Source organism: Zophobas morio, unplaced genomic scaffold (genome assembly GCF_036711695.1).
Source record: "Zophobas morio isolate AGI-343-1 ecotype UQ-CSIRO unplaced genomic scaffold, CSIRO_AGI_Zmor_V1 ptg000273l, whole genome shotgun sequence".
In the NCBI taxonomy this organism is placed as follows: Eukaryota; Metazoa; Arthropoda; class Insecta; order Coleoptera; family Tenebrionidae; genus Zophobas; species Zophobas morio.
This window is the reverse complement of record NW_026972377.1, coordinates 213,830-226,072: the sequence shown is the minus strand read 5'-3', so window position 1 is coordinate 226,072 and position 12,243 is coordinate 213,830. Positions and strand designations below refer to the sequence as shown.

General features: G+C 35.0%; 2 protein-coding genes and 1 long non-coding RNA gene across 6 annotated transcripts; 2 read left to right on the top strand and 1 right to left on the bottom strand.

The window, feature by feature from the left end:
* The first annotated feature begins 1,586 nt into the window (after nt 1-1,586).
* LOC135119570 (ATP-dependent RNA helicase DDX50-like) lies at nt 1,587-4,239 on the top strand. Its single transcript, XM_064043977.1, has 14 exons — nt 1,587-1,704; nt 1,755-1,820; nt 1,877-2,010; nt 2,071-2,157; nt 2,212-2,363; nt 2,426-2,605; nt 2,670-2,836; nt 2,899-3,026; nt 3,083-3,212; nt 3,266-3,375; nt 3,433-3,540; nt 3,601-3,754; nt 3,822-4,007; nt 4,065-4,239. Exons 1-14 carry the CDS (start codon nt 1,587-1,589, stop codon nt 4,205-4,207), a joined length of 1,863 nt encoding a protein of 620 aa, XP_063900047.1. The 3' UTR covers nt 4,208-4,239.
* Nucleotides 4,240-4,308: 69 nt separating this feature from the next.
* LOC135119563 (eukaryotic translation initiation factor 4B-like) lies at nt 4,309-6,118 on the bottom strand. 4 transcript variants are annotated; one of them, XM_064043968.1, is made up of 11 exons: nt 5,995-6,118; nt 5,688-5,768; nt 5,487-5,626; nt 5,328-5,438; nt 5,145-5,274; nt 5,034-5,096; nt 4,887-4,976; nt 4,720-4,830; nt 4,605-4,670; nt 4,451-4,552; nt 4,309-4,395 (listed from the first exon to the last, which is right to left on the bottom strand). In XM_064043968.1, the coding sequence occupies exons 1-11, from the start codon at nt 6,098-6,100 to the stop codon at nt 4,325-4,327; spliced, it is 1,071 nt and encodes a 356-aa protein (XP_063900038.1). In that variant the 5' UTR covers nt 6,101-6,118; the 3' UTR covers nt 4,309-4,324. The 4 variants fall into 4 exon arrangements, with proteins under 4 accessions (XP_063900038.1, XP_063900040.1, XP_063900039.1 ...); XM_064043970.1 differs by having other exon boundaries at nt 5,034-5,090; XM_064043969.1 differs by having other exon boundaries at nt 5,691-5,768.
* A 4,255-nt stretch (nt 6,119-10,373) lies between these two features.
* On the top strand, nt 10,374-11,039 carry LOC135119561 (uncharacterized). The gene is made up of 3 exons (XR_010278274.1): nt 10,374-10,424; nt 10,542-10,648; nt 10,881-11,039. It is a non-coding gene; the product is annotated as an uncharacterized LOC135119561 (long non-coding RNA).
* Nucleotides 11,040-12,243: the final 1,204 nt, after the last annotated feature.

Here is a 12,243-nt window from a genome sequence, read left to right as displayed (position 1 = left end):
GTCCTCTGGCAGTTGGTAGGTGAAATAAGGTAGCGCTTCCTCACGCATAAGCTTAATGATGATTCGATACTCGTCTGCCCTTGCTGAAAATATTTTAATGCCTTGACGGGTATCTCTAAGCTTCGGAATGTTGTTGGTGCCGTTGACTAGAAAAAGTTTTACAAAATGGCTTCACTTTTGGTTTTCGCAAAGGATCACAGGCGTGATCTTATTACTTCGCCTAAAAGGAGGCGCAGCTACTGGGAGAAGTATTGCCCATCTCTAACTCAGAGCTATTCCTGCTCTCTATAAGGCATATCTGTTTGTTACTATTATTTTAAGTAGAGTTTTTAGTGATATTACTAATAATATTACTATTAAGGTTAATACAGGGTTATTCGCAAAAGTATTATTACCCCTAACTAATACTACTATTTACTTTGTTTTCTGAATTATTATTATTATTAATTTTGTTGTTATTATTGTCGTTATAATTCTTTTTAGTGCCTTTTATCATAAGTATTTCCTTCGTTCTCCTCTACTTCTTCTTTCCAAGGCTCGTTAAATATTTGGAGAGTAGAGTAAGGATTAGCATTATTATAAGAGATGTTTTTTCAAATCTTGTTACTTCAATTCACAGCCTTCAGTTATTTACGAAGATTCTCAATAGCAGTTAAATAAATAAGCATTTGTCCTTTTAAGTCGACTTTCAGAAGAGAGGAGCCCATTTTATTTTATTAAATAACAAGCAAATCTTTCTTATGCTAGAGCACGACAGTTGAACCCAAAGGCTAAAATCTAGAAATAATGGTGAAAAAGTCCAAAAAGAACTATATAATCTGCTAGATAAAACTTTAAAAGAATCAAATGTATACAGCTTTTTTCTAATCCGTCTGCCTTTATACCTCTACTAAAGGTTTATAACATTTCCATATATGTATAAACGTTGCCAAAAATAGCATAAGAGTTGAATTTTCCTTATTTGGGCTACTTTTTTAAATTTTTAGTTATTTATTTAGTCTTCTGGTTGCTAATTGGTTTATAACGGATTACCTTATAGCGAAGACGGAGCCATGTGCTTATTTTCTGTTACAACTGTTTTTTGATTTTTACTTATTAGATATATGTAAATACTTTTGCTTATTTTTCTATGTTTGGTAGGTGTGCTTTTGTTAATTTTTTTTGTCTAAAATTATATAAATATATATTCGCATTTGTGTAGTGCATTGAATTTTAAAATGTTTCTTGTTACTGTGTTTTTCAAGCAAAAAAAAATATTTGTGTTTAATGGGAATATATGTTAACGTTGAGCTGTTAGCTTGATCAATTAAAGGGCAATTTTTTTTTCTATTTTCTTGCTTAGAACATAAGCTGTTTAAAATTTTTATTCAAAACACAGAGTGAGTACTTATATAAACACTAGAAACTGTTAATATTATTTCTTGAAAACGCATTAACAGGCCAGACAAGTTATAAAATTAGGCATTCTCGAGAGGGAGGCGGGGTTACAACTAATGATGATCTTTTGTAAAACCAATAACACGTGAACCACGGGAATATAACCCTACTCTTACCTTGCCTCGAGTACACTACAGTTATCGCTGAAGATGGGTATTTTCCGTTTTGCCTCTCGGGTGAGTTTCGTGAATTGGAGAGCTTCAGAGCGTTTTCCTATAAATCCGTTATTAAAGAGTAGTTTAAGGAAAGAAAGTTCAAATCCAGCAGGTTTTACCTCCATATTTCTAAAAGTAATTTTTTTGACAAACTTCTTGAAGCTTTTACCGATTTTGAAGAAAAAAGTGATTTTAATAATTTTAATATCTCTAAAGAGACTTGTGAAGGTTTTTTTGTATTTTTTTCCAAAAGCTTTGAGGGTCTTATTTCTTTATAAAAATAGTACTACGCAAAAACGGAATTGAGCGCCTCTTTCCCATTCAGTCCGCTTGCTATGATTATATTTACAATTTTAAAGATGTCATTGCTAGAGCAAGGACGGGTACGGGGAAAACGCTTTCCTTTGCTTTACCAATGGTTTTGTTTATTTTAACTTCATATTTTTACAGTTTTTAAGTGCAGTTATTCTATTTTTAGGTCGAGAGACTTAAATCTGATGGCTTTAGAGCCGCCTCGACGCCTATTGCCTTAATCCTTTCACCTACCCGTGAACTCGCTCTCCAGGTAGACTGTAAATGTAGAACATTTTGCTTTGTATTAATAGTATTTCTTTCAAAGATTTCTAAAGAGTTTTCTAAAATTGATCCCAACCTTCGAATTTCCTGCTTATACGGAGGTGTTTCCTACACGAATCAATTAAACCAGCTAAAGCGAAGCCCTCATTTTATTGTTGCTACGCCTGGCAGACTCTGCGATCTAATGAATAAAGAGTAATAACTTGCTTTTTTTTCTTTTACTATACTTTTTCCTGATCCGTTCTTATTGCATTCAGTTGTTTGAATTTTAAAAACATCAAATATTTTGTGCTAGACGAAGCGGATCGCATGCTAGATATCGGTTTTGAAAAAGATCTTAATCTAATTATTCAAACTGTCAAGGAAGTTAACCCTTCTGTGCAAATCTCTCTTTTCTCTGCGACGATCCCGTCTTGGGTCCGAAGTACCGTTGGCAGGTCTTTTTCCTTAAAAGTTTATTTGATCTTCAGTAGCTGATGAATATCTTCGTTACTGTTAAAGATTCATGGATAAAGATTACGCCCTTGTGGATCTTGTCGGAGATGCCGATCCCCAGACTTCAGAGACGCTTGTCCATAAGGCCCTCGTTTGCCAGCCGGATCTCTACCCATTAGCTATTCAACGCCTTATTAAGTTTTTAGGCGCTTCCAGGGTTATCGTTTTTACTGGTTAGTTTTTTTAGCTTGTCAGTTGCGTCCGTCTTCAATGATTATTGGTGGTTTTTACTTAGAAACTAGAGTAGAAGCGAGCAATTTAGCTATGAAGTTGCCCAATGCGGCGGCACTCCACGGCGATGTCTCGCAGGCCACTCGTGAGACACGGCTTAGGCGATTCAAAGAAGGGCATCTCACGTGTTTGGTGGCTCTACAATTTTTTTAAATGCGTTTAAATATTTATAGAGCTACGCTATTTAGGTCGCTACCGACGTGGCAGCACGAGGCATTGATGTACCGGATATCGATTTAGTCTTGCAGGTGGGTCCGCCTAGAGATGACGAAACTTACGTGCACCGCTCAGGTCGGGCTGGTCGGGCTGGAAAAAAGGGTTTTCTTTATGTTATTTTTATATTTTAACTGCTTTATGTTATGAATTGGTAGGGCTTTGCGTTACTTTGTTTGAAGATGTTAACGACATACGCAGGATTGAAGAACATATCAAGCAAAAAATATCTATTATCGCCCTTCCGTGCTCAACTGCTGCTTTAGAGGTTTATTATAGCATTGGCCTATTCTTTTGTTTTGTACAAAGTTTTTTATTTTATTAGAGCACAGTCAACACTGTAAACAAAAAGCTGGGCGCGCTTAGCACGACTGCCTATAAAAATTTACTAGAGCACGCTTCAGAGCTTTTAAAAAAGTACGAGGCTCAGCAGGTACCCTTTAAGTTTATGCCTACCAGCTTAAAACGGTCTGCGCGACTTTTCTTGCTACAGGCAGTAGCTATGCTGTATGCTCTAAGTCTCCAAGCCAACCCTGATGCCCGCTGTATGTCCGCTCTGACTGGCAAGGAAGGCTGGCAAACGTGGCAGACGCCCGTAAATCACGACGGTTGCTTTCAAGTTCTCAGGAAGCACGGCATGTTCACAGGTAAAGCAGACTCTTTTTTTCAACGACCGATTGTTTCTTCATAGCGCCTTATCATTAATACTTAAAGAGCTCTACCGAACCACCAAAGGGGGCGTTGTGTTTGACTTGCCAGTAAGTCAAGAGGCGGACGTGAAGGCGGCCTTTGACGCTGAGCAGCAGGAAGTGGCGTTGGTGACGGGCGACTTACCGGAAGTACTTAATTTCCCCACGAACTTGGTTCCTTCTAGAAAAAGATTTGGACAGCAAAGAGATGGTTTCTTGAATGCCTGTAATTTTTTTTTTGGATTTTTACTTGCTTTTCTACCATAAGAGCGTTCTACTAAGAACTGGAGCTACCAAAGACCCCAAAGGCAGGATAATAGCACCCGCCATAATAATAGACGTGGCTACGACTATCGCCCTCGCTTCGGCGGAAGTAGCGCCAAAGAAAGAGATTTTTTGGACGGATGGTAGTAGCCGGTGGCGTGTTGCTCTGTTAACTTCTGGTCGTGTTATTAATAAAATATGCTCAAAGCATAACTAAACAAGTGCTATTAAAATAATTTATAAATTATCTTATTTTCCACACCTTCAACCTTCTTTTGCCATCTTTGGATGTTGCAAGTCCACTGGCTTGGCTTCACCAAAAGGGCTTATTTTTTCTATATCAATAGAACACTAAAACGTAGTTTATGTCATAAAAAGTTGCTTTCTTACGTGTAGAACTTTTCATGCCTATAACTTTTGGAATTGCGTGAGATCTTTGTGTTGTGTCCAGTATATCCACAGGCTTGGCACTTCCAAACGGATTCTCTTTCTCTATTATACTTAAATTTGGTGGCGGTTTAATAATAATAAAAAGGGTAAGTGCCTGTTGTATTTTTTTTGGAGCCGAGCACTTTAGGAAAAGCAATGCTCTGTGCATCGCTGGGCAGTACTTATATCGTAATAAGCTTAATATTTTATAAATTGGGTAACTATAATACCTCCGCGAGTAAAACTTTTTTCTGGGGAGAATGAAACAGCTTTTTCGCTATTAATTTCAACGCTTTCTTGTGAATCCACTGGTTTGGCCTCTCCAAAAGGATTTTCCTTCCCTAAGAAAAAAATTAGGTGAGTCAAAATAAACTTGTCGAAATCAATATAGAAAAACCTTCACTAGTGCTCTTTGAGCCTATAACTTTAGGAATTTCGATTTCGGGGTATGCCCTCGAAGGCTGTTGTCGACTTCCGTACGTCTGTCCTGCACTCACGAAAGTAGCGGTCGGTCAATTTTCTTTGCCGCAATGAAATGCAAAACCTCTAAATCTATCTTGAAATCCTCGTTGGTCATATCTCCCGCGATTCCCATAACCGCCTATGTCTAATTTTAACTTCATTACAAGCGCTGTAGAACAGCTATTAGCCTCACTTTCCACACTGTCGTTGGAGGAAAGATTCCGGGATGTACTTCTAACCCATCCCACATCTACTCTGCTCTGTGGCGATTCTCTCGAAGAGCCAGTAGCAAGACTAACCCTTACCAGCTTACCATTTAATTCCTTTCATAAAAAAACTAAAAATTCGTCTGATAAAATTATAAATATATTGTAACACTATCAGATTTTCCAAGAGCTGTTTTTAAAGAGATTAAGTCTTCAAACTCCACAAAGCCATAACCTTTAGAAATTCCATCGTGCGTACAGACGTGGTTGAAATTAACGATCTAGTGAATCTTGTTCATAATCTAAATAAGATTCTTGCGAATACATACTTTACAGTCAACGAAGAAATGACGAATATCTCTTTCAGCGGTTTCACTGGGGAGCCCTCCAATAAAGGCTTTATAAGGAGGCTTCGTCGGTAATTCAACTTGATTGAGAGCTTCGTCTAATCTTTTTGTAGCCCGGAAACCTAAACCAAGGAAGAATGAGGTTAAAGAAATAAAAAATGTTAAAAAAATATATGAGGTTACAACTTGCTTCATTATATCGTTCTTTAGGTTGCCACTTATTTCCTTCAACGGCTGAGTGGTCCTCATAAAGGTCTCCTTGCGCTTAAAAAATTTAAAAAAATGTATAATAGTAAATATAAGTTTTTTTTATAACTAAAAAGTTATTAAAAACTAAATACTCCACGCAAGGAATTAAAGTTTGTAAGATTTATACACTTTAATTTAGTGCTATAAGTGTACACCACAAAAATCATTTTATAACTATCCTCAACTTTATTACGAAACTATAACTTCAAAGTAAAGAAGTCTGACAATATTAAATATATACGTTCGGTAGGTAAGTCATCAAATTGCTCAGCCCAACTAAATTGGTTAGAGATAAACTCGCTTAATTGTACGGTAGTCCCCTTTGCTTTCTTCTTAGACTTCCCCATTAATAAAAAAAAACGTGTTCAAACCAGAACGATACAAAAAGTTTTTGTTCCTTAAGATAAACTCTGATTGCACAGCTCATTAACTAGAAAACACGTGACTTTTTAATATGAGTTTTTGAAGAGTAACGAGGTCGAAAGGAGGATTAGCAAAGATTACGAATTAACAGGTGAGTTATATCGCTTTCTTACCCAAAAGTTTTTGTGCGTCAAAGACTATAATTTAAGTTGTAATTAACAATAATAGGCACGGTTCGTTATTTCTTTGATTATTTTGCTTCTTTATTAAAATCTTTTGTTCCTTATTTTATTGTCTTAGCTAAGCTTTAAAAATTTGGAGCCTTACCTTAACATAATGTTTATTATAATGATGGCGATTACATACTTATCATTATGAAACAGTGATTATTTTTTGTTAAGTAAAACAAGGAAATAAATAATTAAATCGATTTTTTTAAAAACAATGATATTTTCGCAAACTCTGAGCTTCCGACAATTTAATCTTGGCTTATAACTGTGAAGATTTAAGTTTTGGGAAGGTGATCGAAGCGAAAAATATAGGATCTGCGCCATCGATGTAGGGATCTCATTTGTTCGTTTGTTTTTTCAAATAGCTTTGGCGTACGTTAGGTTATTATAATAGTTCTACAGCAATAAGACCGTTACTTTATAAAGATACTTTTCCTATTATCTCTGAACATTTTTAAAGCTCTCTTATAAGGTGTGCGTGTGACTTGACTTTACCCCTTACCTTTTAACCAGAATTCATATTGATTATCCCTGCTAGTACGTTTCTCAAATACTTTTATAATTATAATTCCGGCTATAATTAGCTTATATCAAGGGGACTCTGTACCTCATTATTGTTAAAAGAGTATTTAGGAAATATGTGCGGTTAAATGTATAAAATACTTATATTACACCTCTATAAAATCGCTTAATAAAATATTACTAATATAATACACTAATATAATGACAATAAAAGGCTTTGAAATGCTAAGTAATAGAACTTTAGTTAATTATTATATTAAAAAAATTCTTTTGAAGCTTAAAATACGAGAAAATTAAGCACCTATGTTTCCCACCATCTTTTAAAATGGATATGAAAAGCTTATTCTTATTTATATAAAATGTCTCGAAGCAAAAAGTTAAAATAAGCTTTACTTATTAACTATCGCTGAAAGTATGTTACTTCTCTGATAGTTTATCTTTAAAAAGCCAAGTAAAAGTAAAATAAAAAATGATAGTAAACAAAATGATTAATGGAAACAGGATGGCAGGGTAGAAAAAGGGAGTAAACCGAACAATATTTTTCTTTTGTTTATTAATAAATGGCGTTTTCCTGGCGCTCGATCGATCTAACAATTTCAAATTGACGAACTTTTAAATAGATTTATTCGGCCAAGTATGTATAAAATTTTATCTGAAACTGTGTTCTTCGCATATCAAAAACTCTTAAGATAGAATCTATCCATCTTCGCGTATGGCTAAAAGATGATAACTCTCTTTTTAGGTGCTAGTATAACATATATGCTCGTAAAAAAGGCGCACATGTTAGAGGCAAACAAATGAATATGTGGGTAATTGCTTTATGCTTCTGTACTTAAATATTAATTCAAACAAGTTATATCTTTTTGAGGCATTAAAGTTTATTAAAGCACGTTCGGCTATATTTCATAGTCATTTTACAATTGAACTTAAAAAGTTACAACACAAGCGTAGCATACAGAGAATATTGAGAAAGCACGAGTAAAGTACAAAGCCCGCTAGGTTATACAGTAAAAGCTTCTGGAGGTGGTTGTAAAAGATAACTGTAAAACTCAGTAGTTTTTTATTAATAAATTTTGTTTCTAGAACACAATAAACTATTAAGCAAAAAAAGAATTTGAAAACCTTTTTGTCATAGAAAATGTCGATTAGTAACATTTAACTACGCCAGAGGGTTAAATATAGATAATTAGTAAAACCCAAAATTGTAATACTGACCTTAAATTTTTTTTAAATTATTTAATTATACTAATATACTTTTTTATAATTAACGGGGGTATATCAAAAAGAATGAGCAAAGAGCTGAGAGGTGGGTCCCCAACTTAGAACTTACCCTTTATAAGTCAATACTGTTTTCATTAAACTATAAAGAAACTATTTGGTTTTTTGACTTTAACCAGATTTTAATGAATTGGGTTTTTTGCTCTGTATTTATACTTTATAAATAAACGTCACTGTAATTCCGTCATTTTCACCAGCCATGTTAGTGAGATTTTTAAACTAATGTAATAAGAAAAAATATAAGAAAAAATATTTTGAGGGCGTATTGTCCTACATAATAGTTTTCAGGGTGTAATAAGTAAGCATAACTATTTTTTGTGACGCCATTCCTTCGTTCTAAGTGCAGTTCTTTAGGTTTCTTCATGGTGAAGTACATGCCACGTTCTTCCTTTTTATTTAACGGCTGTAGTTTTAGGATAATGTGTTCTAAATGTTTAAAGTAGGCGTGACTACATTTGAAATTTTCTGAAGAAACTGTCTTGTTTCTCAGTGTTCTTCGTTTAGCTTTGAAGTTTTTAGATGGTGATAGTGGTTTTAAGCAGATAAAGACCATAATTTATCTCCCTTCTTATACCAGAGTGTCTGTTCATTGGGCTACTTATGACTGATATGTCCACGTCCATCTATTCAACTAATAAAAAAAAATGTGTTCAAATAATTGACCGAACAGACAACAGACACTTTGAGAAGGCGATAAATGCATGTTTAGACGGAAAAGCTTAAAAGTTTATATGTGAGTAGGCGGGATGCTTAAAATGTTGTCCTTCCTTGATACATTTTTGTGATTTATTCGAATTCTCTTGCTTTGGAGTACTCTTGCGTGCTTGTTATAAGTATATTTTAATCTTCTCTGCTTCCTACACTGTTTTCGATGTGCTCAACGTTGACAGAAAGTGCAATGTGTGGATTTATGCTGGAAGTGACCCTTAATCTTGTTGCTTTCAACCCTTAATATCGAGTTGTGGAGCGTGGCACCGGTTTTGGTTTACTTAACAAAACACTGGTAAAGAGGTCCAACCTTCAAACGGCCGCTTCAGAACGTGTTGCACTACCTCCCGAAGAAAGTTGCGAAATAAGTTAGCTTTTGTCTATATGATAGTGAAGATGGGTATCAGCTCTTTGTCGTTAGTGCTTTGCGTAGCAGCTGCCAAGTGTATCATCCGGCGGCTATGACTAATAAGGTACATTAGATATTCCGGTAGACTACAAAAAAATACACACCAACGAGCCAGTATGAACATCTATCAGTTAGCGGTTCAGAGAATACCCGTTGCTCGGCAGGTGGAGGCCTTTCAGAACGGGTATGTCGATAAGCATGCGCATCTTAAAATGCTTACGCGCGAAGATTTTATTGGTCTGCATACTTAATAGTATTTTTCCATTCGGGTTCCGATTCGGTTGTTCCAAGAAGCACGTTTTGCGTTTGAGGTTTTCTAAAAAAAACATCGCGTACATCGCATTTTAACAGCTTTTAGAGATTTCTTAATATTAGCGGTCTACCGGGAGGAGAGGGGCCATAGGTAGACCGGGATCACATCGGTCAGCTTTGCCCGCGGTCTTTAAGCTTTAGGTTATAAAGAGCAATCGTGGTTCGGTAAGTTTCCTCCCCACGAGAATGGCTACAACTCTGCGGCGTCTGTCACTGCACACTTTGATAATCGCAGAGTACCAGTCAATCAACCGCTTTTAGGCAGGTCTCGCTTAAAAGCGCGACAAGTACATCTTTATGCTGCCACAATACCAAGCGCCGTCTTTCTAGAAGGGCTTGTGGTTAAAGTTCCACGGCAAAAATTGCGGATGGCGCAATGGGCAGGTCTTACAAAAGATTTACGGCCGTTGGGTTGCTATTTCTGTTGTAGGTGAAATCTCTCTCCTGCTAAGTCTGCATAAGAGTTCATTGAAGTTACTGATTGTGTTTTTGCAATCGTTCATGTCTTCATCAACCTTTCTATAGCAGATGTTAAGACGGCACTGCATGCTGGGTAATGTTCGCTCCAACTTTTTTTTAAGCAACCATTGCCCCTAATGCTTGTACGCTGGCCGAGGATGCAACCTACTTTCGAATGTTGTTTTCAACTAACATTAAACCGCTGCACAGAGCCACGCGGTTTCATTTGACGATGCAAGGTCAGTGGCTCCGCGAGTTGCCTTCAACTACGCTTACTGCCCACTACTGCGGTTGTAAAAAGCGCTCCTGTAGTAGTGGTACTATTCTGTGGTATTGCTCGGCAGCTGACGCTCAAGCCACTTTAGAAAATGTGTTTTAGCTCTTTTTTTAGTACTGGATATACTATATTTTTCATATATATGTAAAGATAATCGTTGTTTGTATATGGCAATTTTTTGAATTACTAAAAGGATGTGTAAAACTCATTATTAATTTTTTTAATTACAGGTTAATTCTGTTATTTATTTAAAATTGATAACGGGTTAAATAGTTTCCGCATTATCGCTCAATGCACCCAAAATATTTTTCCGTCCGGCTAAAGAGAATTCTTTAACGTTAGTTACTGCGCCTCCTTCTTACCATATTATTTATTCGGCATTGATTGTAATGTAATTTATAAGTTGCGTTTCGCATACTTTTTTTTTTTTAGCAAGCCATATTCGACGACATTGGGTAAGTCTATTCAATTATTTAACATGTGATAATACCTCGCAAAATTTGTTTAATAGTCGATATTATAGTTGAGTTAAGTTGGTAAAATCTAATCTTTTTTATTAATCTTTAAAGTCTCAGGCTTCGGTTAATTATCGTAATGGTCCCTTCAAAACATAAAGTTGTTAACAAGAAATCCAAAACCCTTTTAAATTAATACAATAACTCCGGGATTATTGCGTAGTTGCCAAGGCGTTGACTATGAAACGACTAAGTTCTTACTTACTACGGTCAGAGCCTAGCAAAGATTGCATCGCTCTTCCCGCCAAAAATAAAGATACACGCACAGGACGTGCGAAAAACTATTCTCACTTATAGCATCATTTATTAACTTAGGCCGCTAATTTTTACGCCAAAATTTGACATCTTTTCATCTTCGGTTTATCAAGTATTTCTCCATTTATACTTTTTTACTTCGCAGAAAGTATAATTAAACTCACTATGTGAGACGAGAAATTTTATAAAAGGTTTTCTTAAGCTGTGATTATAGCATTATTATTCTTCACTAATTTAAGTTAGAGCTAGAAATACTTAAAAAACTGTGAACGTCTTGTTAATATAGCAAAATTTAATATTTTATTAGTAGTTATGTTAAACCTATTAAATTAAAGGTTGCAATTTTTATGCGTATAGTTTTAAAAAATAAGATGCAGAATAAAGATCCTTTTGTTAAATAAAGCAAACAGTGAAAGCTAGAATTACAGGAAATATGAAGTTAGTAAGTTATTAACAGAAACTAGCCAATACATAAGGAAATAAATGCCAGTCAAGAGACTCTTTTGAATAATAGCGGATAGATATTAATTAAGAAAAGAATTTATAAGGGGAAAAGAAAGGAAAGTAAATATAACTTTAGACAAGCATTATAAGAGAATAACCATAAAATAATAAAGGAGGAGAACTAAAATACCGAACTATCAATTAACTTCGGCTTCGAAAGCACAAACTTCACAAGGCCTTTAGCCTTCTACAAATATACTCCGTTAGGGTCGCTTTATTTTTTAGTTCGCTTTGGATGAGTGCGGTTGAGCTTATTAATGTCTCGAATCAATTCTTATAACTTCAGTGAAAAAATTAATTTAACAGTTGTGTTCAATAAACTTTTGCAAAAATGTTATTCTGAATATGTGAAGTTGGTTGAGACGTAAGTATTACGCTTTAAATAAGTTCGATCTTTTGTGATAATAAACGTAATATTTAAAAGTTTGCTTTATAGTTAGTTATACTATCACTGTAGGTATTATATTTTATCTTTAAAATAATTATTGTTATCAAAAATTACTTTCTATAACTTTTTTAACTCTGTGTTATTTTGTAATAAAATTTTTTTTATGACTTTCAGACTTGGATCTAAGCAAGATGAGATTAAAAAAAAAGAAATTTCCATTTTCTTAGAAAAATATCGCGTTTTATTTATTAGAGCTCTTAACGTGGGTAT